This window comes from Tubulanus polymorphus, chromosome 10 (genome assembly GCF_964204645.1).
Source record: "Tubulanus polymorphus chromosome 10, tnTubPoly1.2, whole genome shotgun sequence".
Classification (NCBI taxonomy): Eukaryota; Metazoa; Nemertea; class Palaeonemertea; order Tubulaniformes; family Tubulanidae; genus Tubulanus; species Tubulanus polymorphus.
The window spans coordinates 8,186,667-8,212,129 of NC_134034.1; the positions used below are offsets into that span (position 1 = coordinate 8,186,667).

At 37.0% G+C, this 25,463-nt stretch overlaps 2 protein-coding genes across 2 annotated transcripts in view; one reads left to right on the forward strand and one right to left on the reverse strand.

Annotated features, from left to right (window-relative positions):
• LOC141912054 (E3 ubiquitin-protein ligase Zswim2-like) overlaps window positions 1-15,644 on the forward strand; it is a 115,344-nt gene extending 99,700 nt beyond the window's left edge. The window contains exons 8-10 of the mRNA XM_074803230.1: window positions 211-323; window positions 5,885-6,106; window positions 14,912-15,644. Of these exons, the coding sequence (XP_074659331.1) occupies window positions 211-323; window positions 5,885-6,106; window positions 14,912-15,365 (789 nt within the window). The 3' untranslated portion in view covers window positions 15,366-15,644. The remainder of the gene's footprint in view (window positions 1-210; window positions 324-5,884; window positions 6,107-14,911) is intronic.
• A 7,778-nt stretch (window positions 15,645-23,422) lies between these two features.
• Window positions 23,423-25,463, reverse strand: part of LOC141911867 (prostaglandin E synthase 3-like) — a 29,457-nt gene continuing 27,416 nt past the window's right edge. The window contains exon 6 of the mRNA XM_074802940.1: window positions 23,423-23,807. Within this exon, the coding sequence (XP_074659041.1) occupies window positions 23,788-23,807 (20 nt within the window). The 3' untranslated portion in view covers window positions 23,423-23,787. The remainder of the gene's footprint in view (window positions 23,808-25,463) is intronic.

Here is a 25,463-nt window from a genome sequence, read left to right on the forward strand (position 1 = left end):
AAAACTAAGATCCGGATGTTTTGTCACAACTCAAATCTGGCTGTTCCTGGGAGTTTCAGCCTGTGTTCAAACATATATATTGCTGGTTCATCTTCAGGTACCATTCATGCAGTAGTGGCAGTAGGCTGGAGCTGCCTCCTGGGTATTAAAGAATTGTTGATAAAACAGCGCATTACAATATCATACCTGTTAAGTTTATCTCTTTTACAGTTCCACAGGCAGTGCATAGATGAATGGCTGATGCACAAAAAGGACAAATGTCCAATTGATGGACAGCTGGTATGGAGTACAGAAATGGAAGAACAGCAAAGAGCAGCAAGAAGGTATAGTAGTGTTGTTGGTACATACTCTTTGTGAGTCCGTCCAACCATCCTTCCATCCATCTGTCAAGTGGATCTTAGTCTGCAAGATTTCTAGTAGTATTTTGATGAAACTTCACAAGGCAGTTGTTTAGATAAGTCGGTATGCACCTGCAACAGTAAACTCCGCTTGCCATGGAGCCATTTGCCTCAAGGATAGCAGCGTCTAGTGTAGTTATTCTTAGATCGCAACCAAAATGGCTGGCTAGAAACCATCTGCAGGGCCTCTTAACTTAATGAGATAAGAACTGGACAGAGTTTTTGGTATGGCTTTGTGGTTGTTGTAATGCACTTGTTATCACACAAGACTGAGCAAGAGGACAAGCAAGGGATTTCTCATTTGGGCTGCCACAGTCATTGATGGTTGGCAATGATTTCATCAATTCAAAGCATTAGAAATGTCACATACTTTGACGCGATGCGGCTGATTCTAGTATTGTATCAATATGCCACCAAAATGAACCGAATTCCTTACATTCACTTACGCAGCTATCAATGTGAACTCTGACTCCCTGTCGACACTGTTTCGACGTCGTAACCATTACAAAACCTGAACCAATGGAATTTTTACAGGCGTTGAAAAGCTGGCCTTGAAATCCTTGAATTGCCAATTGGCATTTCAGTCTTGAAAATTGATTTTGGGGCCTTGAATTATGAAAATGTTGCAAATCTCTAGATTTACGATTGTATTTTGCGATTGTATTTTGTAATGACAGAAATTTTTGGCAACAGCGTGACTGTGTCCTAAGTATATTGATTGTATAGATTTCTTTTCTATCCTTGGGGACCTCGGGAGTCATTGCAGTGATTAAGTGATTATTGCAATTAGCTGATTAGCCTTGTGCTTGAATTGTAAATTCAATCAAATTTAATGCTGCATTAAATTATCATATGAATATTGAAATTATAAAATTGTCAAGTGGATATGGTGTCTCTTGACCCCTAGTTATTCAAGGTAGCCTCTTGTCATTGAGGATGATGCACTTTGATTTCACATAAGATCTAGGCCTATAAATAGCAAAACTTTGTGTATAGGTTCATGTAAATATGTGCAGAGCTGCCAACCGTCCCACGGAATTTCATTGTTTGTCCCGCTGTCCCAGGAAGCATTGAAATGTCACAGATTTTTAAACAATAAGCTTCTGTTACGGAAAATTCATGGTTTTTATTAATTTCATTGTTTTCAATGGAAAGTTCGCTCCTTTTTGCTAGCAGAAGAGGAACAAGTAATCGATATACGTCGCAAATGTATATAATAAGGCAAGTGTTCACTTTGGCGCTAGCAGTCAGTACTCTAGGCATGATATGGCAGGTGAACACTGTGGCGCTAGCAGACGGTACTCAGGAATGATTTAATAACAAGTCAACACTGAGGAGCTAGCAGTCAGTAGTTATCTTTCCCATGCACTGAGTTAGATTTCCTGTCATTTTTCAATTTCAAGCAACTTCTCATTCGTGATGCAGCTCTCTTTGCCTAAGCACAAGACGAGTGCTTGATTTTAAGTTAAAAAGCTGAAATGCTGAAATTTTTGAATGTCCCTGACAATTGATGGCTGTCCCAAAAAATTGGGATCTCTGTCCTTCAAAACAATTTTCAGGGGTTGGCAGCTCTATATATGTACAACATGGGGTTAGGCATGATGAGTTCAAACTGCCAGGGAAAAAACTAACACTGGTATTTGCTGCTTTGCAGTTTGAAACATAGATTTGGAAAACCAGTATGTGTATCCTTGAAATTGTGCATTACCACAGTAGATTTTAAGTCGAAATTAGGACCATTTTGATCAAAGTGACTGCATATTTCGAGTGGATATCAATGTACAGTCATATCTCGATATTCTCACCAACATCGGGGATTCGTGATTTTGGTGGTTTAGAGAGTATGGTGATGTATTGGGGTATTTATTTCAAGCGTTCCTGAACCATCATATCATCTTCCTCCAGGCAGCGATTCGTACCTGATGGCATCGCTAAACTCAGTTACGGCGTCTCGATGCCATCAGTTAATCCCATTTCTTTGCAAAGAAATCAGCGATATATATTGTTGAGACCTATCGTTATTGAGCAAAGCCACAAAGTTCACTTTTGTCTTCCATGGATAGAGACACACGTGTCGGTGCCATTTTTATGGACTTTCGCTTTGGTCCATTTTGCTATTGCATATGAAACTTTTTTCCTTTGGTACAAAATAACTTCTGAATGCAGCATAGTTTCTCTTCGCAACTTTCAAAACATTCAAAGCAGTAATAAAATCTCTAACCCTATTGAATTTCATCGATATGCATTGCTTATTCATTAATTTAGTTATTTATTTGTTCATGGAACTACATTTCGTTTTGGAAGAATACATGCGCTGTCACGTATATTCATGCTTCACACACGTGCGTGACAAATATAGGCCGTACTCTCTGCTATGTGGTGTATTCATCTGTGCATGTATATGAAAAGCGCGCCTCGTGTGTGTGTGTGTGTGCGTGCGTGTGTGTGGCCTAGTTAAAGTTTTCTTGGAAACTGCCAATGATTCCACTGCCAGGGTTTGTCGCTGGCTGTGAAAGCAGTGAATAGTTGTCAATTCTTTTTAAAAATTATTCACAGCTGTGAAAAGCAGTGAATTTTATAGAAGGACAGTGAATTTGGGAAAGGGCGCAGTGAATCTTGGAAATTTTTCAGTTTACAAAAAATAGATTGTCTAACAAACTTCACACAGTGTAGACTACGTAATAAATGAAATCGTTCAGCATTCAGGTTCACACCATGCACGTGGAGAGTGTCTATTTGAGTCTTTGGGGAAAACCCACTTGCAGTTGTGCATGAATACTAAGGGCATTTCTTAAAAATTCGCTTCAGTTGGCAGTGAATTTGGCATAACATGAGCTGTGGATGGCATTGAATTTGGGTCAGCAGTGGCACACTGAACCCTGTGTGGCGATCTAAACACTGTTCAACGATACACAGCTGTTAGATTTTAAAGTTAATGCACATTTGCCGAGGTATCATTAGCATCTGTATAGTTTGTAGTTAGGTTTTAGTTCATAGTCTTTCCAATAATCATCCAGCCGAGCCTTGAACGAATTCACAGATGGTGCTTCCACAACTTCTGTCGGCAGACTGTTCCAGTAATTGATAATTCTATTTGTAAAATATTTCAGTCTAATGTTCATGCGACATCGTCTTTTTTCCAACTTGTAAGGATGACCTCTGGTGAAACGGCGTCTAGCATCTAACATGATAACAGTCGCAGATCTAGGGAGGGGGGCCCTCCTTTAAGTGAAGATCGTTTTTTTTATGCTTTAGTTTATCAGCAGCAGAAAAGGGGAAAGTATTTGTCATGAATTCTTGCCTCAGAATGCAGGAAATGGCCCCAAAACAGAGTTAAATTTCAAAAATTTCGTCGCTTCTAGTTTTCAGGAATTTTTTCCATGCTTTGGTTTTTGCTTTTACTGAGTTAAGGGTACACTTTGTCATCCAAAGCGTTCTTGGTTTTTTATCTCTGTTAATTTTGATAGTTGGGATACATATCTCTATAGCAGCATTTAATTTTTTCTTAAAGATCAGCCAATATTCTTTTTACCATTACCGTATTTTCCGGTGTACAAGTCGACCCAGTGTATAAGTCGAGGTCAAATTTTCAGTTTAAAAAGTTGTGCTAGGGCTATAGTCGGTGTATAAGTTGAGTCGCTTCTTCATATGTTTACATATGTCACATTGAAAACAGTGCCGATGTCATTCTCATATTAGTTGAGTCTTTACCACTGTTTGCATTATTAAATCATTGGGATCTGTTGTTTCTAATATTAAATTACCGGATTAGTGCTCATTGTTCGTATCCACGCGTTGAATGTATAATGTATACATTGAATGCCACGCCCCTGTAGTCTAGTAGGCCTATTAGACTGCTGTGTATTGATTATTGGCACGCTGCCACAGCATCCCGGCTTATATAAACACTGTACAATGAATATACGCGGTTTTCTTTCTTTTTTGATTTTTAACATTAGTTAATTTTGAAACATTTCCAAACTATAAGAAACTATTTTTATCAACATCCTAAATTCAAATTGGTATATGAGTGTAGCCTAACATAAATTAATATTCCATTTCATCATGGCGATCTTGAATTCTAAACATCGTCAGTTTAAAACGATTTCGAAAGTGTAGCCGGTGTATAAGTCGACCTACGTTTTTTGGACATGATTTTTGGTCTCAAAAACTCGACTTATACACTGGAAAATACGGTAAATAACTCATCCCAATCAACAGACATTAATTCGCACAGTTTCTTGTAATCACCTTTCGAATACTGAACTCTCCTGTAGAGTGATCTGTCATATATAGTTTCAGTTTCATATTCGAATGAAATTAAATTGTGGTCACTTCTTCCTAGACCTGCATTGTGACAGATGTTTTTGACTTTCTCTTCTGTGTTAGTAAATATAAAATCCAAATTACTGGGTCTGTTATCGGCTCTAAAACGCGATAGTTGAAGTTGATGTTGAATCAAGAATGCATCAAGGCTACTCTCTAGAAATTGTGATGCTGGATGAGTGTTTGGCTTAGCACACGTGAGATTTGTCCAGTCAATCTCGCCGTAGTTCAAGAAAAGAACTTCACCATTCCATCGCAATATATCATCTAACAAGTTCATTAGATTGTCATCGATATATTTGCTGGAGTTAGGGCTTTGATAAATACAACCGATGATCTTTTATCACCGACATTAATTCTCGCCCAGACGTTTTCTGTAAATTCATTGGTCTGTTCAGTTGAATATTTCACTGGACTTAAGTTAGTTTTAATGTATAAACATATCCCACGTCCTTCTTCGTTAGAGGAAAAATTAATAAAACAATCATGGCCATCTAGTTTCAATATGTTATCATCAGCTCTATATCTCCGTTGATTTTTTGGTTTAACTTCAAATACTACTGATTATGATTTAAGGCTTTTTCTATAATAACTGATTTTTTTCTTGATATTGAATTTCCATCTGTTTCTAAATTATGATAAGTTTTTGGGACACAGACTTTGATTGGTTGATTCGTGTCCCGATTGTAAGTAATTCTCCCTCGTTTCGAAAATAGGGCCTACTTGTTTTTATTTTGGCAAGGTCACTTTCAACTTAATTCAAGATGTTGGTTTCAATTTCTTCCTTCATAATTTTCGCCGTATCTTGGATTGTTTCACCAGTTCCAATATAGTTTTCTACTCGAGTATTTAGTTTTGCAAGTTCTGCTACCAGTATCTAGAGTATATTTACTGATGTTTAATTTTGATACTGGATTAAACATATACACCATCATGTAAATTTAGGAAAGTCCATACTAAGAATTTAATTTCTTGTTCTTGTAATGATTATGCACTATTAGTTCAGATAGCGTATCGGCATCAGGACATTAAGCCATAGCACCATCTATCGCTACTCTACTTGTTAATGTATTGTTGTACCTATCTCGCTCGCAGATTGTACCATAGAACTGAGTTACGGTTCAATACATGTATGTAAAACAAATATCTGTAAATTACAGACAATCCGTGGCTGAATGCAGGCAATCCAATGTCAGAGGTCACACATCACCTTCAACATCCATGTTAAATCTTGAAATACCAGGAATAAGTATAGCAAAGCAACAATTGAATAAGTCATCTGCATCATTTCCTGCAAGCAACAATCCAAATCATTTTATGCAAAAAAAAGACATCAAGGACCTCGAGCTGGTTTTACATGGTACTCAGTACAGCACCGACAGGTATGTGTATAAAATTTATAGAATCAAAGCAAAGCAGCGATAATGGGTTTCTGCCTTGTTGAATAAGTTAATGTTGTACTTGGAAGCATACAAAGATTCGTCAAAATCAGTTTATGATACAGACCTGACTACCCGTACAGAATTTGACTGGAATTGTCCTGAAATTTGACTGTCAGTACAGTAGTACATTTAGGTTTTAAGGAATACGGTTTTTGTCGGCGTTCGTCTGCATTTTGCTTGAGGCACTATTCAGCCGTTGGTTGGTAGGCAGATAGTCATTTGACACTGGAAAATCGACTGTTAGGCCTATTAGTATTCATGGATTTCGAAAAAGCATTTGATAAGGTACAACATCAGCGATTACTAAACAAGCTATTCGGAAACGGTATCAATGATGGGTCGTTTAAATGGCTCAGCAGATTTCTCTGAACGAAAACAGGTGGCCGAAATCAAATGAACTCATCTTGGAATAAATCGGTCTGACTAGTGGAGTCACACAAGGTATTATCCCAAGTGGTCTTCTCTTCACTATCCTGATAGATGATATACAGAGTAATCAAAAATGTACCGGACAGAGTATATTTTCAAAACGATCTAAACAAGCAGTCTTGGGCTTCTACCTGAAAGGCATGGTATGGATATTGGATACGAAGAAAACCCAGGTTATACCTTTGTGTTCGAATGAGAAGATTATTTTGTTGGAATAGACTATCTAGTTCCACTAAAATTTTGCTCGAAAAACGCTTCGAACAATATATCTGTTCGATCAAAAATTGTAATTAAATTTAATTTAATTAAAAAATCGTAATCGAAAACATTGCTCGAATAAAAACAATTCTGTTTGATCGAACAAAACGCTTTTTGTTCGAACGAAAACTTTTCTTCGTTCTGACCAAAAAAATTTGTTTGAATAAAAAGCTATGTTATTGTTGAAATGAAAACTTTTTGTCCCGACCAAAAAATAAAGTTGTTGAACAAAAAAAATTTCGTTCAAACGAAAGTTTCAATGAAAACAATTTTGTTCGATTGGACGAAATACTTAATACTTTGTGTTTGGACGAAAAACTTTTTACAATATACTTCTTCCAACGAAAAACTTAATGTTAAGAAAATTTTGTCCGAATGGGAACGTTTCGGTCCGATCGAACAATTGTCCGCCCGAAAAACCTTTCGTTTGGACAAAAAAAGTTGTTCAGACAACGAAAAAAACTTTGGTCTAACGATTCGTTCAAATTGGTTCAATCGAACAAAATATTATTGGTTCGATCGAAAAATGTTTATTCTTACGAAAAAAAATTTCGAGCAAAAGGTCTTTTGAACGAAAAGAAAGACCTTTCTAAGGTTCCACAGTAACTTTGGTGTTTCAGTTTTATTAATGATGAAAAAACTCAAATGAAAAGTCTGGTTTATAAAGCTGTCTGCGCGGACGAAATTTTCCAAAAAACCTTAATTTTTGCCAATAAGATATCGTTGATAATTGTGATTGATCATTGCAAGTCAGAACCAGTTAATCACTTATACATGCATTTTAATAAATCTGATTCCTCCTTTACAGTGAACCTAGCTTTAACCTAGTAGAGGCTACTAGTATAGCCTATGTAGACCTGTGTATACGGCCGCGTTCACACGAAAAATAGTTAGACCGGTCTAAATGGGTCCGTACCAGGTCCGGTCCAAATTTTGGTGAGCGTTCACACGGCGTTTTGACACGGGGTGATAAAATCGCTTGTCACCGGGACCACAAGATGTCGCCATCTGCTAAATAATTAATTGCGCCTGGATGGAGTCTTGCTTCCATATTCCAAGTAGGACAAGACATTCTTCATTTTACCAATTCGATCCTCTGTCAGGTTTAGACATTTTTGCGAATTCGATTTTATTCTATCATGCTGAAACTCATGTGTCGTTTAAACACGGTTTAAAGCACGGCAGTAAAACAGATGATGATCGCGATATACGAATACGAATTACACTCCAAACATTTCCATTGAATAGGGAGGAAAAAGAGTACTTAAAGATAATTACATAAACGGTAATAAAAACATTTAAAACTTAATAAACTGGACTCACACTCTACTGCAGGGATTCAGAATTACGATTTAGACCGGACCTGGTACCAGTTTCTGTCCACACACGCATATTTAGACCGGTCCAAAATTTGGTCCGGACCTGGTTCGCTCTTTTAGATCGTGCCAAATTAGACCGGTCTAAAGTAGACCGGTCTAATTTAGAACAGTATTTTTGCCCGTGTGAACGCTTGGTCCGGTCAAAATTGGACCGGACCAAATTTAGACCAGTCTAAATTTCATCGGGTGAACGCGCCTTATGCGTTGGCCTAACAACCAGCAACCAGCAGAAGAAAGAAATCATTTGTAGGCCTACTTCGTGAATTTTTTATTGCAAATTTTGTTTGAAGTTCAATCCACGAGTCTGTAAATTATCACAACAATTATACTATGCTTGCTTGAAACAGTAAAGCTAAGTAGGCCTAGAGGTCGCGTACAACTCAATAAACACTTCAAGCGACCTACTGTCTGTCACACCTGCTTTCCGTGCGACATTTTTGTCAGTAATTTCGTTTATAATCGGTTTATATCTAGATATTATGCATCAATTTGTTCAGCAAGGAATTTTCCATTCAGAAATAAATCATGAAGTGGCATAGATTTGTTTGTATGTTCATCTATCAGCGATAGTTTGCCTAGCAAATGCTCGCGTAATGCTGAAAAACGGCTTTTATGGCCAATCACGTGGCGCCACCTACTATATTTTGATATGCTTATGAGCAGGTGATGACGTCACTGTAAGGTTTCCGAGCGTACGCGGAGCGGTTTTTCCAGCACTATGTGAGCGTAGTAATAAATCCATTTATTGATTCCTCATCACCACAACAGCTTTCCTTCGCTGCATCAGTTCGGCATGTTTAGTTAAGGCATATACGACGCGGTACTCTAATGATTTATCGTAGTAAACATCCAAAAAAGAAACTAACTGTACAAAGCCCGCGGCCAAATCACTGGGAGTAATAAATTTATTTGTACTTGCTTTGATTCTCATGGCGAGGAGAACCCGCAGCAGATCCGCGGAACGACGATGTAAAGACACAAGTTGTTTCATCGATCTTTACAGCTTGACAGTGCTTATAATATTTAGAGTAGTAAATTACATCCCGTCGGTCGGTTAAGTGTACTGATGAAGAAAATGGCTAATTGTTAAAATTTACCATTTGAAGACCGCGGCTGAATGTGACGTCTTGCAGCAATAAATTTGTGTATTTAGACTTGAATTGATAATCGAAGTGATTTATCTTAGTAAATACACGGTTAAAACGGTTAAAACGGTTAACACGGTTAATTTGGTAAAGAAAAATAGGTATTGTTAAACTAACTGCTTGAAACCCACAGCCATATCACTGGTAGTAATAAATTAATTTGGACTCGATTTGATTCTCATGATGAGGAGAAACTCGCAGCTGATCCCCGGAACGACGATGTAGTGACACACGTCCATTCGTCAATGTTTACGGCTCGACAATGCTTTTAAAATCTAAAGTAGTAAATGTCCTGTGCATCGGGAATATGATTTGATGAGGAAAATGGGCTATTGGTAAAATTACTGCTTTAACGGCTGAATGTTAAGTCTGCTGCAATAAATTACTTCATTTATACTTGAATTAATAATCGAAGTGACACTCGGCCTGCGGGTTGATTTTGGGATGGCGACTCGAAAAACATGTCGCCCCATTGAATGGGGCTAAATTTTCGATGAAGTTCCGACAGTGCTTTTGTAACAATGATACGTGAAAAAACACGCGATGTATTTGTAGATCTCAGTGAGCTGAACAATATCATACGGCCTGTATCGACAACAGCAGCAAGGTAAAAAAGCCTTTGTTCTTTTAGTGAAAATAGTGTGACATAAAATAATAATAAAAAATATAGCTGCAAAGCAGCGATAACGGGTTTTCTGCACAGTCTTAGAATCCTGTTCAACGGTGGATTTCGACAAAGCATTTGATAAGGCACAACATCAGCCATTACTAAACAGGCTATTAGGAAACAGTATCAATGATAGGTCACCCAAATGGCTCAGCAGTTATCTCTGGACGAAAACTTTTAGCCAACGGATCAACGGAACGCCTCATCTTGGAATAAGTCGGTCTAACTAGTGGAGTCACGCATGGTAGTATCCTAAGTCATCTTCTGTTTAATGTCCTGACAAATGACATACACAGTAATCCAAAATATACCAGACTGAGTAAATTTCCGAAACGAACTTAACACACTGTTCGACCAAAAAACTTAATGTTCCGACAAGAAAATCTTGTTCGAGTGAAAACAATTCAGTTTCAATACGCTTTTTGTTTGAACCAAAACTTTCTTCAATCTGACAAAAAAATGTGTTCGAATAAAAAGCTATGTTATTGTTGAAATGAAAAACTTTTTGCCCCGGCAAAAAAATTTGGTTGAGCGAAAACAATTTTTTCGAACGAATGTTTGAATGAAAACAATTCTGTTCGAAGGAAATACTTAATACTTTTGGTTCGGAGAAAAAACTTTTTACAGTATACTTGTTCGAACGAAAAACTTCATGTTCTGACAAGAAAATTCTGTTCAAATTAAAACGATTCTGTTCGAACGAAAAACCTTTCGTTTGGACAAAAAAAAGTTTGTTCAACTTTGTTCTAACGATTTATTTTAAATTGGTTCAATCGAAAAGAATATTATTGGTTGGAACGAAATAAATTTTATTCCGATGAAAGAATTTTCAAGTGAAAGGTCTTTTGAACAAAAAAAAAAGATATTTGTGGGGCTCCGTAGGTCGGCCTTCTGACGCGATGCGATCCTCGCGTTGCATCGCAAGTTTCGGTGCAAGTCGGTTGCGATATGATTGTCAGCGACTGTGTGCGACTAGTTTCTGCCAGTCGCAAGAGCGCGTAGGTCGGTTGTGACAGTCGTGTCGCGTCGCAGAAAGTAGAACACGTGCGACTCCTTGTGACTGGCTTTGCTGACAGTCGTAACCCGTCGCAAGGGAGCGTAGGTCGATGAGTCGTTGCGACACAATCGTCGCTGGCGGTCGCAGTGAATGGCGTCGCAGTGAGTCGCTGACCTACGCCCGGCTTAAGTCATTAGGAATTAATGAAATACCAGTTTCATTTATGATGAAAAAACTCAAATGAAAAGTCTGGCTTATAAAGCTGTCTGCTCAGACGAAATTCAATAACAACCCTCCTAAATATCGTAAATTTTGTTTTGAAGTTCAATCCAATGAGTCCGTTAATAAGCTAAACAATTATCCTGTGTTTGAGACAGTAAAGCTCAGTACCGGTAGGCCTAAAGCCGCGCAAAACTCGATAAACACTTCAAGCGACACAGCGAACGATCTCCTTTCCCCCACAGCGAATGCTTACACCTAATGTCAAGTGTGAGTCCAACGTACGGATAGGAGTGTGTTATATACTTGTATTTAGTAAATACCTTGTGCATTTGACAATGATCGGTATGTACTGTAGGAAATATAGAGTATTGATGGTATTGATATAGAGGTTGAAGCCTGCGGCCGAATAAAGTAACATATTATTTTATTTTGATACCTCGTCGACATAACAGCTTTTCTCCGCTATCTCTTCGGCGTGTTTAGTTTAGGCCTACGACTCCCCCGTACACTTATGATTTATCTTCGTAAATACACGGTTAATTTGATAAAGAAAAATAAGTATTGCTAAACTCAACTGCTTGACGCCCGCAGCCAAAACTTTGGTCGTAAAAAATTAATTTGTACTCGATTTGATTCTCATGATGAGGAGAAACTCGCAGCTGATCCCCGGAACGACGATGTAGTGACAAAAATAATAATAATAATAATAATAATCACGCGAATCTCAATATGGTTTTCTGTGATGTAACAGAGAACCCTAAATATAGCTGCAAGCAGCGACAACGGGTTTCTGCCTTTCTGGATAGAATGTCGTTCAGGGATGCGAGCAAAGATTTCACCCGAAATCAGTTTGTTACATTCCGTTTTTTGAAAGAGTGCCACCTAGGGGTCAACTCACAACATGGATATGTTGACCCACAAGTGCTACTACGCGCATGTGCTACTACGCGCAAAGTACTAATGTGCCAGGTTTTCGGGGAAATAACATCGAGAAGAACGAAGCTACAGTGTTTTTACCATTCCCTAGTGACAGTTTAAGCGCATATTCGGTTATTATTAGTTCCGAAAAAAAGTCGACTAGATAAGAAAACCGAATTTGGCCCAAAGCACAAATTTGGCCTATAGGGTATACTATGCAGGAGGGAAGGCCTTATAGTGTTACTATTATTAGTAGGGGAGTGACAAGTCAGTCTGACAAGTCAAGCGATCAGATGGGGACTACAATTCACATATGAAATTGACGTCCAATAACCATTATAAAAACATAATCACGAACGGTACCAGCACTCCCCATTACTAACTGTCACTGGTCTCTGGCTAGCAATCATTCTTTATCGGTGTAGTGGGTAGGTATTTTCAGCTGACTTTGTTCTTTTCTATGACATAACCATCGCCGCTGCGTCACGATGTGATGTACATGTACAAGGGCCTCCAATTTGTAATGTATGTGATGTATAAACTGACTTTAGACCGTTTAATATCGACGATAACAAGGTATCACCGACGCTGTCGTTTTCTGACGCTAACTAGTATGACCTGCCTTTTGGACCGGACCAATTCAATTCAATGAAGAAAACACGTACCGGTACAGTAAATAAATAAACCGCTGTTGATTTTTCGAAGTATTGATATCCACGAACAAAACTATACTATTATAGGTTGTTTAAAAGGAACTGCTTTTAATAACAGTACGATTAAACTTACTTCACAAACAAGGCAGTACATTTTTAACTTGTGAATGGTCGAACCCCAGTTATTCACAGTAACCTGTGATTTGGATATTCTCGGAGCCTTCCTTCTTTATTTATTTATGAAATGACGTCACAAACTTTCAGATTCGTGCCAGTATGCGTGCCATGATCGATGATTGCTATTTCCACCGGTGTTATCTTTAAGTAACTTCAAGTTTAAAAAAGGAAGCACAGTACATCCATAGAAACTACGCGCAGAAAGAGACTGTTATATTATTATCAGAGTTTAACATTTCGTTTCAAAGTTGTTAGTAGTCAAATCTAATAGAAGATGATTTTTATGTGACGAAACTCTGTGGCAGCAGAAACCCTAATAATCATGCGAATATCAATAGGGTTTTCTGTGAAGAAACAGAAAACCCTAATAAGAAACACGCGAATCTCAAAAGGGTTTTCTGTAAAGTAACAGAAAACCCCAATAATAATAATAATCAACAGAATAACAGCAGAGTTTCTGACAAAGGTCAGAAAACCTTATTTATATGCGATCTGTCTATTTATACTGGTACCTATGGATATTTTTTAAACACACTGAATTACAAACTTGTAACTCATGACATGTTCTATCATTATGGTGTGTTTCAAGCAGGGATGAAAATCTTACGCGGAAACGCAGAAATCTGCTGTTGGATATCTTTTTAGCATTGGTTGACGTCTATGACGTCATGCCAATGCTAGTAAAATGGATCGAAAATAGTAGTACGAAAAAATAGCGCCGACTCTTCTCATTTTCATAGTAACTTCAAATTGTCACTCCGTTCACGTAAAACATTAGAAACAGCTGAAAATGACTAAGAAAAATGTTTCAATTATTCACCACAACATAGCGTCGCCAGATTTCTGATTTAATGGTCCAAAAAGTTATTCGATCGCATTTTTCTCATTCATTATCTGGTTGATGAGAGCGAGTTAAACAATCGCGTAGCGATATGTCCGCATTGACATTGGCAGTAAAGAATGGGTAACAGCCTCTTCTGAATAGAAAAACATAAAATCATGTTAAAAAATGCAGTTAAAGAGCCATAGGATAAAAACTTGGAAAGATATCTGAAAAGTTTTAAGTTCACCTGAAAGGGGACGTTTATGCGCACAGTTCTTGAAATGTTTGGATTTTTTAGAAACTTATTTCTGAAAATAACGAACTTCAAAGTACAGTACCCTGGATTTTTATGCGCACGGCAAAAACTGACCACCGATTTATATATCGCTCCCATGTCGCATTGTTGCAAATATTGGAAATGACTTTTACATAACTCAAAACTTGAGATTCACACGGTTTAAATGTTGCTGAAACCGTCAAAATCCATCCAGGGACAGATGAAATATGATACAACACGCATCACAGATAGTTTTTAAAAAGGGGAAAAAATGACCCAACAATACAGGACAAAAGTACCCTAACAAAATGGCGGCTAGCAACTGTAAAATGGTTTATTAGCCTAGGCTAAATCGTTTGGCAGAAAATAAATTCATTTTCAGGAATAAAATCGTACTAGTCAATAGACCTTTAAGTCTGTTGTCCTCCCAATCAACATCGTCATAGAAGATTTGCCAGCAGATGTAAAACATTATAACCACTTAATACCACAGTATAATCCACCAATGCTTCAAGGCCCATGGGCCTCTTGTTTTTGATATTGTTTGCATATAAAAAGGTGATAAATTTGTTTTTTTGGCCCTAAGATTTTGCAAAAAAATATTTCTCCCTACCTACCGACTCATCCTGAAAACTTGAGTTGTTCTTACGGCAAACAGACAATTGTTTTGGGATGGCCATAGTATTTCTTTATACTGTATTGTATTGTGATCATGTCTGTTCACAAGTTTATTATTTTGTTGTAATTCGCAATTGTTACACCATTAAGTTATGTTCATTCACACTTCTACTTCATTTTAGTCATCAGACTGAGCATGAGCATCACCAGCATACTAGAAGTCTGCCTCCAAGTGGAAGGACACGAAATGGTAATGCGTTATATCCACACAATTCACCATCGATCCCCTCTAGATTTCAAGAACTCCTTATCAACGTACAAGGAAATGGTTCAAATTCATCAGTGCATGTACGTAATTTGACTTCGGGACAGCAAAGATCAGGCCATCCGCCAAAACGAAAACCGATTGCTAATAATAGAAGGAAAAGCATTGGTATTGGACCAGATGAAATATCAAATCGAAATGATTTGTACTTAGGATTACCACCTACAACTCCCTCTGTGATAAATCCAGCCAATTTGATCCACGGGCGTTCAGGATCATTAAAATCTGGAACAATACGACGAAATGTACAATCACCATCAGTAAATAATGAAGATATGGGATTATCGGGCTACACAATAAAACGTCCCTAAGATATAAATTGTAATGAGTTGCAACAGTATTGATGAATGTCATTAAAGAAACCAACAAATTGATTCAATAAAATAGTAATTATGGACAATCGATTTAGCGAAGTCCATTTTGCAAACGTATACAACACCTGCTTCCTTTGATATAAAATAACTTGCAAAAGAGGCTTAGTTTCCCATCGGAACCTTCAAAATATTCATCAATGCAGTGATAAAATCTCTAACCCTATTGAATTTCGTCGGAAAGCATTGCCTATTTGTTGATTTGGTTATTTATTTGCTGTTGGAACTACATTTCTTTTCGGAAGAACACATGACTTGTTAAGTGCAGATTCATGCTTAATACACACGCGTGTCACACAGACTCACTACTATATAGTGTATTGTTTGTTTGGCTTTACGTCGTTTGGATCTTGATCTATATTCACTACTGCTATCTGCGTACATATATATGAAAAGTCTGTCTCTCGCGCGTGTGTGGCCTAATTAAAACTATCTGATTTGAGCAATTGCGCGCCACTGGTAAACCACTAATGGCAATCGCGCATATTCAAAATCTTTTAAATATGGAGTAGGCCTATAATAAAATCTTTATGAATTATAAGTGCTTAGACTCAAGCAGTTAAGAGTATACTTACTGACATTGATAGTATGGATAAAACATGCACCATCATGTAAAGTAAGGGTCCATATTAAGAATTTCAATTCTAGTCTTTTTTTTCTTTACTGATGTCTCGGAGAGTATTCTTCCACCCATCCTCAAGAGTTTCTTTAGAAATGACAGTTAAATGTTACAGAGTTAGAGATGTTGCTAAGTCATGCCAGGTACCTCTCCTGAAGGGATATTTAAAAAAGCGGACAAAAGTTTCAACTGAGGAAAGTAGCCAGGACTTATGTTAACAGCAGGCATTGGGAGCAATTTTTGATTACAGCCTTTAGGGTGCACTGTAGAGGTAGTGCTTGTAAAATCTTTAAATTGCTTCAAGTCTCACCATCATTATCCGATCTTGACAAAACTTGGTACTATGGCAGGGGGTGGACCCAGAGGGGGGTTCGGGTCCAAACCTTTTTAGACCAAGTGCTCTTTTGAAAATCATGTGCGAAAAATTCCACCCGACATTGATCTATGATGGAAGTCCACAGTACTTCTGAAAGCAGTATTGTGCACTAAAATTGCATAAAAATGTGCCTAATTTTTCAGAATTTTACACGAGCACCGCGCCACCGCTTCTAGCCAAAAATCCTGTTTCTCGGGCGGGGCAATCACCAAAATGGGTAGGTAGTTAGGGAATCTTTATAGAAAAAAAAATTTGAGTATATTTTGAAAATCGGGTAGGTCACCGTAAATACTTTTTACTGGACCAAATTTTTAGCCAGGAATATGATTAACAGCTAGTAGACCACAATGATAAATGGAAATTGTGGTGTTTGTACAATAACTTATTAAAAAAACTATATTTTGAACATATTTCACAGAATTCCAAGAATTTTACAATCCAAGGTCGCTTTCAATGTTTGATAAGCAAAGTTGTCCAAGCATGGTTGCACCATTTCCAGGTGCAAATTGTTAAATCCAACGTAATAAAATAGTCTTATGATGTTGATCTCAGTGCCGACGATTTGATTAAAAAGAAAAAAACATTTACAAGAATGGAGAGTTTGATAGTCAGTCGGCCACATATATATTTTCGAAAAAAGTTGTTTCAATTAAAATTTTGAAAAAGGGTCAGGGATATTTAGCTGAATACGATAATTTGAAACAACAAAATATCAGGTCGGTGGGGCCTGAGAAACAGGGTTTTCTTTTGTTGTAGCCTAATAGAGCTGTTTTCTCAATTTAATCTCTAGGGGCTCTGTACAGGTGGTGCTTGTAAAATCTACTAGAATTATAATCTGATCTTGACAAAATTTAATATTTAGATATTAAGGGGCAAGGGCTGAAATTTGATATAGCCATTTTCCAAATTTGACTTCTAGGGACAGGTCACGCTTATAAAATCTTTATATCATTACATGTCCTACAATTATTATCCGATCTTGACGAAACTAGGTTTACTGGGGCCAAGACGTTATAGAGCTGTTTTCCCAATTTGACCTCTAGAGGTAGCTGTACAGGTCACGTTTGACAAAGCTTAGTATGTAGTTACAATGGACCAGGGCTCAGAAGTTATTGAGCCGTTTTCCGGAATTTTCATGCGCTGTGCAGGTGGTCCTTGCAAATAATTAAGCTATAATTAATAATTCAGCTATAGTATACATGTATTATCTCATTCTAGCCCAACAACCTCCTACGGTCTTTGTGGGATTTCATGCTGTATGATGGGCTCTTTCTGTGGCCACTTTTGGTGTTCTTGGCATAAGGCCAAACAGAGAAATACCCTAGTTTCTCAAGAAAGTCAAATGCCGACAGCATCATAAAAAAAGTCCCCAATAGAAATTAAAAAGTCAAATGCACCCGCCCGCATCGGAAAACATGCGATTGTCTTTGTTTATGAAAATGAAAAACCCGCTCACCCGCATGGCTGTATAATGTGCAACAGAGGTTTTTTTCTGCAGGTGTTTTCATGCTCATCCTTCACGTACTGGTAATCCACATTTAACAAAACAGCAGCAGGTTATTTTCGTTTTACTTCATTTCGAAGAAGCGTGAAAATAGCATAAAAGATTGTCTCAGTTTCGATTAAATGTGAAGATATCATTTGATTTTATAGGTTTAGGGAGCTTCTTAGTTCTAAACAAAGCTTTTAGCATACTGTACTTGCATTAGTAATATTTGTTCATGGCATTGGTAAAAGAAACTTCCCTCCCATGTCGTCTCTTCTTTAAGTCTCCGGTTTAGCTTTTTATTTCACTCTTTTAAAGGAGTGAAATACAAATAAAATTTGCCCACCCTTGTCACTTTCCAGAAAAAAATCTGATGAGAAACTAGGGTATTTCTTTGTGTCAGGGATGAGAATTCCCCACCGATTTCGGTATTGAAAAATATCATTTTTACAAATACATGTAGTCCAAAAATGATGTAAAAGTATAGGGGGGTGATGGTCTCAGTCGACTGATCCGGCGCGATTGGTGATCGGGTGAACCGTAAAAGCGTTCAGCGCCTGTTTTACTTATCGTTGCGTATTGCATTGCAACGGTTGATTTTGTATCTACTACCACGATGTGTATGTATTTTATTGATCAGTTGCGGACAGACAGGCAACAGTAACAGTAGTAATGTATATAGGACTACTACTGTTGCCACGCACATACGTGGCGAGAGCACCTTCATATATCATATACTGTGTTGATTTATAAGGCTTTTTTATTTAAGCAACTCGAATCAACACGGATCGAATCGAATAAAAACGCCTTTAGGCCACACCAAATGAAAAACCCCGTTTCTCGGGCCCGACCGACCCGATACTTCCCTATTTCAAATAATCATTTTCAGGATAAAATATAATCGCCTACCCACCCTTTTTCAAAATTTATGGTGAAATAACTTTTTTCAAAAATATATATGTGGGCGACCGACTACCAAACTCGTTTCTCGTAAATATTTTTTTACCAAATCGTGATGTCGGCACTGGAGATCAACATCATAAAACATTTTATTATATCGGATTTAAAATTTGATTCTGGAATTGGCGCAACCATGCTCAGACAACTTTGCTAATCGGACTTTGATGGCGACTTTGGATTGTAAAATTCCAGGAATTCCCTGAAATATGTTCAATAGTTTTTTTATAGTTAATTGTACAAACACCTCAATTTCCTTTTATTATTGTGGTCTACTAGCTGTTAATCATATTCCTGGACAAAAAAATTTTGTCCAGTAAAAATTATTTACGGCAACCTACCCACTGATAGAAAAAACGATATTTTTTTTCTATAAAAAGAAAAAAAATGTCTTACCTACCTACCCATTTTGGTGATTGCCCTGCCCGAGAAACAGGATTTTCTTTTGGTGTGGCCTTAGTGAGCATTCATCGGCGCATTTTAGCTGCAATTATTCAGGGCTCGACCCGTAATGCATGAGATGATAATTCTCCATCGACAGTTCATCCTGGAACGTCCTGTATGGTTTTAATATCGCAGGGATTTGAGTCTTTCAGGCCAACCAACAAAAACAGTTTCTTTGAGGGCTGACAGTTCTACATCCTGGTCTGTATCTCGGCGAATTTTATTCAGTGGAGTGCCAGAAAACTGCATATGATGGAATCCCTTCTATCGGCGGACCTCGGATAGGTGATACTCTCGTGAGAGCGACCGCTAACAGCATTTCTCTACCTGCTGGACCTTAAGCGACGTACACTGTAATCTAGGGGGTGCTGCGGTTATATTTTTCAGATATATGCTCTCCATGGGTTTATTGTCTGATTGTAGTATAAACTCCTTTCTGAATAAGTACGGTACATGTATGTGTGAAATTTTCAATACCTCTATGTCACTGCAAGCATCTCCCGTTCAAAAATTGCATATCTTATGTCTCCATGTGGTTAATCGCTTTTGAAGCATATGCTACAGGACAATCATTTTGAATCAATGCAACCCTGATGCCCTTCAAAGAAGTGTTGACTTGTAATATTGAGTCCTTCTTTGGGTCAAAATACCATAGCGTCCTTTCTTTGCTAGTTGCATCCTTGATTTTCTAAAAGGCAGCATCATGACTTGAGCACCACTTTTAAACTCTGCATCTTTCTTGACCAATTCACGCATTGCTGACGTTTGAGATGACATGTTAGGTACAAATGTATAAATAATATTACCGGCATCCCTAAGAACGACAGTAGATCTTTTACATTCTCTGGAGGTTTCATCAATCGGATGGCTTTACTTTCGGCTTTCAATTCCTCTATAGTGGTTGCGACATGGTGGCATCTTCTTATAGCCTTATTCGAAGGGTCAAGGCAAGGTTAAGGCAACCTTGACCCTAAGTAGCCATCAAATTTATCACAGGCTATTTTCTAATAGCAAAAGCTGTTGTGAAATTCGAACGAATGCCGAGCCAGTCTCTTTGAAAACTTTAACTAAGCCACACACGAGGCACGCTGTTCATGTAACTAGCAACGCATGGTGAATAGATAAATAACCACAGCAGGGGTCAGAGTGACGCGTGTGTAAAGCAGAAAGTGTTCTTCCAAAAAGAAATGCAGATCCAGCAACAAAAATAACTTAATCAGCAAATATGCAACGCTTAACGACAAATTCAAGGGTTAGAGATTTTATTACCGCATTGTAATATTGAATATTTCACAATTTCAGAAGAGAAACTAAGCCTCGTTCGCAAGTTATTTTGTATACATTGGTACGAGTTCATTGGTAATATAGTGCGATTGCATACAATGTACGACCTTTGAAAATGTGCTATTTTGTTGTATGTACTTCATGAACGTTCTCTAGTAAATTGTATCCAGTGTGAATTTGATAAAAGTCTTACTTGGGGCAAAATTCGGTTTGTAAACTGCACTGTATATAACTGATTATGTCCAAGTTTATTATAATGACGTTCCACTGAAATAAAATGTGTATTCAATAAATTATATTGATATTCAATATCAAATATAAGTAAAACGCCCCAGGTTAAAATCCACGCAAGTTAATATCAATTCAAAATCAGAAAAGCTGGCACTTATCCCAGTACTGGCTTTAACAGTGGGGTTTCTAACCAAGAAGGATTTTAAAGAGGGAGGATATTTTACTTTTTACCTCAAATATCAACTGTAATGCGTGATCGATTATAATTTGAGTGATTATTGTTTTGAGCCTCATTTATACAACATAGTTCTTTTTTCATGCACATGCCCATTCTGCAGGTGAATGCAATAAAATGGATAATTCTAATATTATTTGACATCTTTTGTAACTTTTGAGGTTTGTTGGCCGATACTTAGCACTAGTGATGATGGTAAGCTGATATTTCTAACACTTCTTTGGTGATACCTTAGATGCCTAAGGCCAAAAAAATGATACCTTGTTTCTCATTTATGAAGGAAAACAGTATGACCAAAAGTGACCCAGCTGGCAGCATTTAGTTTTTATTTTTTCCATAAAAAAGTATGAATCCGACAATTTATGCATGGTCTACCGTTCTATGTAGTGGATACGGCACGAACATAGAAGCTATACTGTTCCTCATCTGCTTATTGCTTTTTGCCATGATCAAGGTACACATAACAGCCGACCTGCTGTTATAGAAATGATCTCATGATTTCAAATTTATTGCAGTTTACTAAAATGACCCCAACTGATTATGAGAAACAACTTAGGCCCTATCATTTAGCCATATCGAGATACAAAAAAGATACAAAAACTTATTTCCGTTAATCAATGATAACTCACATGATAACAGTTTGTCTTTATTATAAATCGCAGTTCTTTGCGCTGATTTGGGTTATATGTGCATAGATACCCCTTGATTCACTAAAAATATAGGATACCAAACCCATTTTTCTCGTCGGCCGGTGCCTTAAAGAAATTATTTCCTCTTCGTGTAGGCCTACACGGGGTACTTAAATTAATAACATTAAATCAAAGAAATGGACAACAGTTCACTAACATATTACTGATACCGTACGATGATTTTAATAATTGAAAATTTGACGAACTTTCACATAAGACACAACGCACCTTTTCAAAGGGCGTATTAGAGGGCACCCTTTCCATAAAGAAAGGTACTTTCATTCATGGCAAGGGCAGTTTCCATACATAATATTGAACCAGAAAGCGCCTTTTTATATAAAATAAACCCCAATCTTAAATCCTGCCTACGGACCTGTTTTGAGCAACTGTTAATACATGTACTTAGTAAATCGTTTTTTATTTTGATATGTATTTTTGCTACGTTTTAGTCCTTATGAATCCATTAAAAAATAATTATTTTATTACTGTATTGTTTCTTCATTTACTTAAGGTTCAGCTGTGCTATGGTCGGTCCAATTCTCTAAATTCCGTGTATTCTATTTTTCATGGCCAGAACCAAAAATCTACCTCTCAACGGAGAGCCGGAATTTTCTAAGTTGGAAGCTATGACTAAACAAACATGAACAGGCTGTGAAGTATAAATTGCACCCGAAGCATGGGATTCGAACCTACTCTATGTATGGCATTAGCTAGTCAAAAGATTCCGTTCATAGGCTAACATCAACCAAATTGGCAAATCTTTGACTTTATTCAAAATATTTATCCACACGACCTTGATTCAATTTCAATTAATCTTATTTTATTCAGTGAACCTTATTGATTTCCGGTTTACTATGCCCCACAATTCGAAGTTTATATGAAATAATTTATTAAAACAAAACCACAACGTTTCGGCTGTTGACTAACAGCCATCATCAGGTGGAATGACCAATCGGGTCGCAATCTTAGTCAACGTATTAAGGAACATAGGGTAGACATCCATAATCAAAAGCCTGAGAGTGGGATAGCAAACCATGTTTTTACACTCAACCACCAATTTGACTTTCAAAATTCTAAACTCATTTATCCTTGTACAGACATCCATAAGAGAAACATAGTGAAATCCAACTTATCTACCAATCTAAATACTGGTTGTTCTCCTCATAATCAATTATTATCTAGACATATCAACTCTCCACTACATTTTGGTTAATGTCACTGTGTCACACTGCTATCCCCATCCACTTCTACTCCACTTTTGTATTCATCCTAACTGTTCATAGAATTTTGTGGTTTCCACAGTAGTTTTCATTTGTCACTTGTTCTGTTTGCGTTTATTCTGACACTTCGCTTTTGTTTATGTCCTGTAAGTTTGTATGCTACGTTACTTCTGTTTTCTGGTCATTCCACCTGATGATGGCAGTTAGTCAACAGCCGAAACGTTGTGGTTTTGTTTCAATAAATCATTTCATATAAAATTCGAATCGTGGGGTTGCTGCATTGAAATTCATATCACAATATAAAAATAGTCGTCGGATTTTGAACATCATTTTGCAGTATGCTGATAACAATATGGACTTCATTGATATTTGCCCAATTTCATTTTCCGAAAAAAAATCTTGATGAGAAGAAAAGTATTAATTCATGTGGCCTAAAAAGCAACAAATAACATAAAATATCATGTAAAACTGTATAAACGACTTTATTCTGATTTCAAATAGTATCAGTACAGCATAAAACATGATCGCGTTTTTCTACGTAGTCTTTCTATATATGTTTACCAAACTCCTGAACTTGCCAGTAGTTTCCAAACACAAATCCGAAACACATCATATCTACTAACGGAATGATCTCAAGAAAACACAGATGCATAGATTGGGGAGAAAGCAATTAAAGCCTTCATTTATTTCAGTCGAATAAAACTCGTGAAGTCTTTTCTACTCAAAATGGTTAGCTTCTCCAGATGCGATGCTAAAAATTTCATTTGTTCATTGGTTGACTGTCTGCATTTCCTGTGTTGTAAATTTTGCTTGTAATTCTTCTATTCAAGATCAGGTAAATCTGAAATAATAAGCAACGAAATGTAGCTGGTTCTCCGTGCAACCGTAACATGCACATCCAAAATAAACTTGAGGTCCATGGACCTTGAGGCTTCGTCTAGATAATCTGAAGTTCCAGTTTTGGAAAAGGAACAGGGCCCGCCTCGCCGGGCAGGCTGGATCAATGTTTTTAAACATATCAATTACATTTACAATATATATGTCACCACTTGTGCTGAAATGTAATTTAGAATTCAATACTGTCTTAATTTTAAAATATGCCTGTTTTCTGGGTTTATTTTCTCAAAGATCCACATGAGCTTTTGAGGTTTATGTTTGTTGCTCTATCCAACCACTCCAGTTTCAAACTGCATATCAGTGAATGGTTGTCAAACTTTATTGAAAACATTTTCAAAAATATTGCAATATAAAATCTTTCAATGAAAAATAAACATTACAGTAAGTCCTAATAATAACACATTATTTGTCATTACAAACACAGTTTATAATGTAACGATATGAAATATTTCAGCAATTTTTACTTAAGGACCTGTTTAAAACAAAAACAAGAAAGAAATTCTAAAAATGGGCTTGTACTGAAAGCTGGCTTGGTGGTTTTGTATTTCTGTAGTAGAAATAATCGAACTTTGAATTGATTACTTTTTAAAGAGCTAAGAGATCGGTGTTGTCTTACATCACTACATGAAATGTTACACACGGGGACTGGGAATCGGAATGGTTTTATTGTAGACGTGGACCGAGTTAGTGCAAGCTTTTGGATAGTTGTTATTTGAATATTGTAGTGTCTTAACGGAATCTATCATCATGTTGATAATTGCTAGATTACTAATCGGATTGTGTTGAAATGATTTTGCATAGAAACATTTACAACTGAAAGAAAATACGTGACTAACTCGAGTGACTTCAGATGAAGAGAAGCGAACACGAAAATAGATAGGAGCCACGATTTATCTTTTTGAAATAATAAAGACATTAAGCAAGAATAAATTGCATTTCCTTCAAATGACAATCCTCCAAAGTTTATTGCCACCATAGACTACCGCCCCCTGGCTCTTTGGAAACAGGGAACCAGTCTTCAATTCAATTCAGAATTTATTTTACAGAAAAGCGGTTTTTAAGTTTTAGATATTTAAACTGAAAAATATAAATGTTCATACAGAGATTTTTCAAATGGCCGCTAACGCAAGCATCCAATAAAAGTAAAAGAAAATCAAAAGAATTTTTTCAAAACTTGTAAGTAAATGTTTTATTGTGAAATTTTAATTGTGTCAATAAAGAATGAATTGAATTGTCGGCAGCACTATGCCGCGCATGAATACCAATTTCAAGACTGATCACTGAAGACTGATAAAAAATTCGATCATCATCAGCGTTCGATTTTTACTTCGTATCTTAATAATATAATCCAGGGCCCAGTTTCACGAAAAAGTTTAAGCCCAAAACGGTTAAGTTTGAATTGTTGATCTCATTGAAAACATGAAGTAACCAATGGCAATTACACCAAAAATTTGAGTTTAACTTTTTTCTGAAACTGGGCTCAGAGATATGAATGAAATAGAAAAATTAAACCTGGGAAAAATAGGGAGAAAAAGTTCAACAATACGGACCCAGCGAGTACCCATAAACATGGCGCCTGGAAACTGTAATAAGGCATATT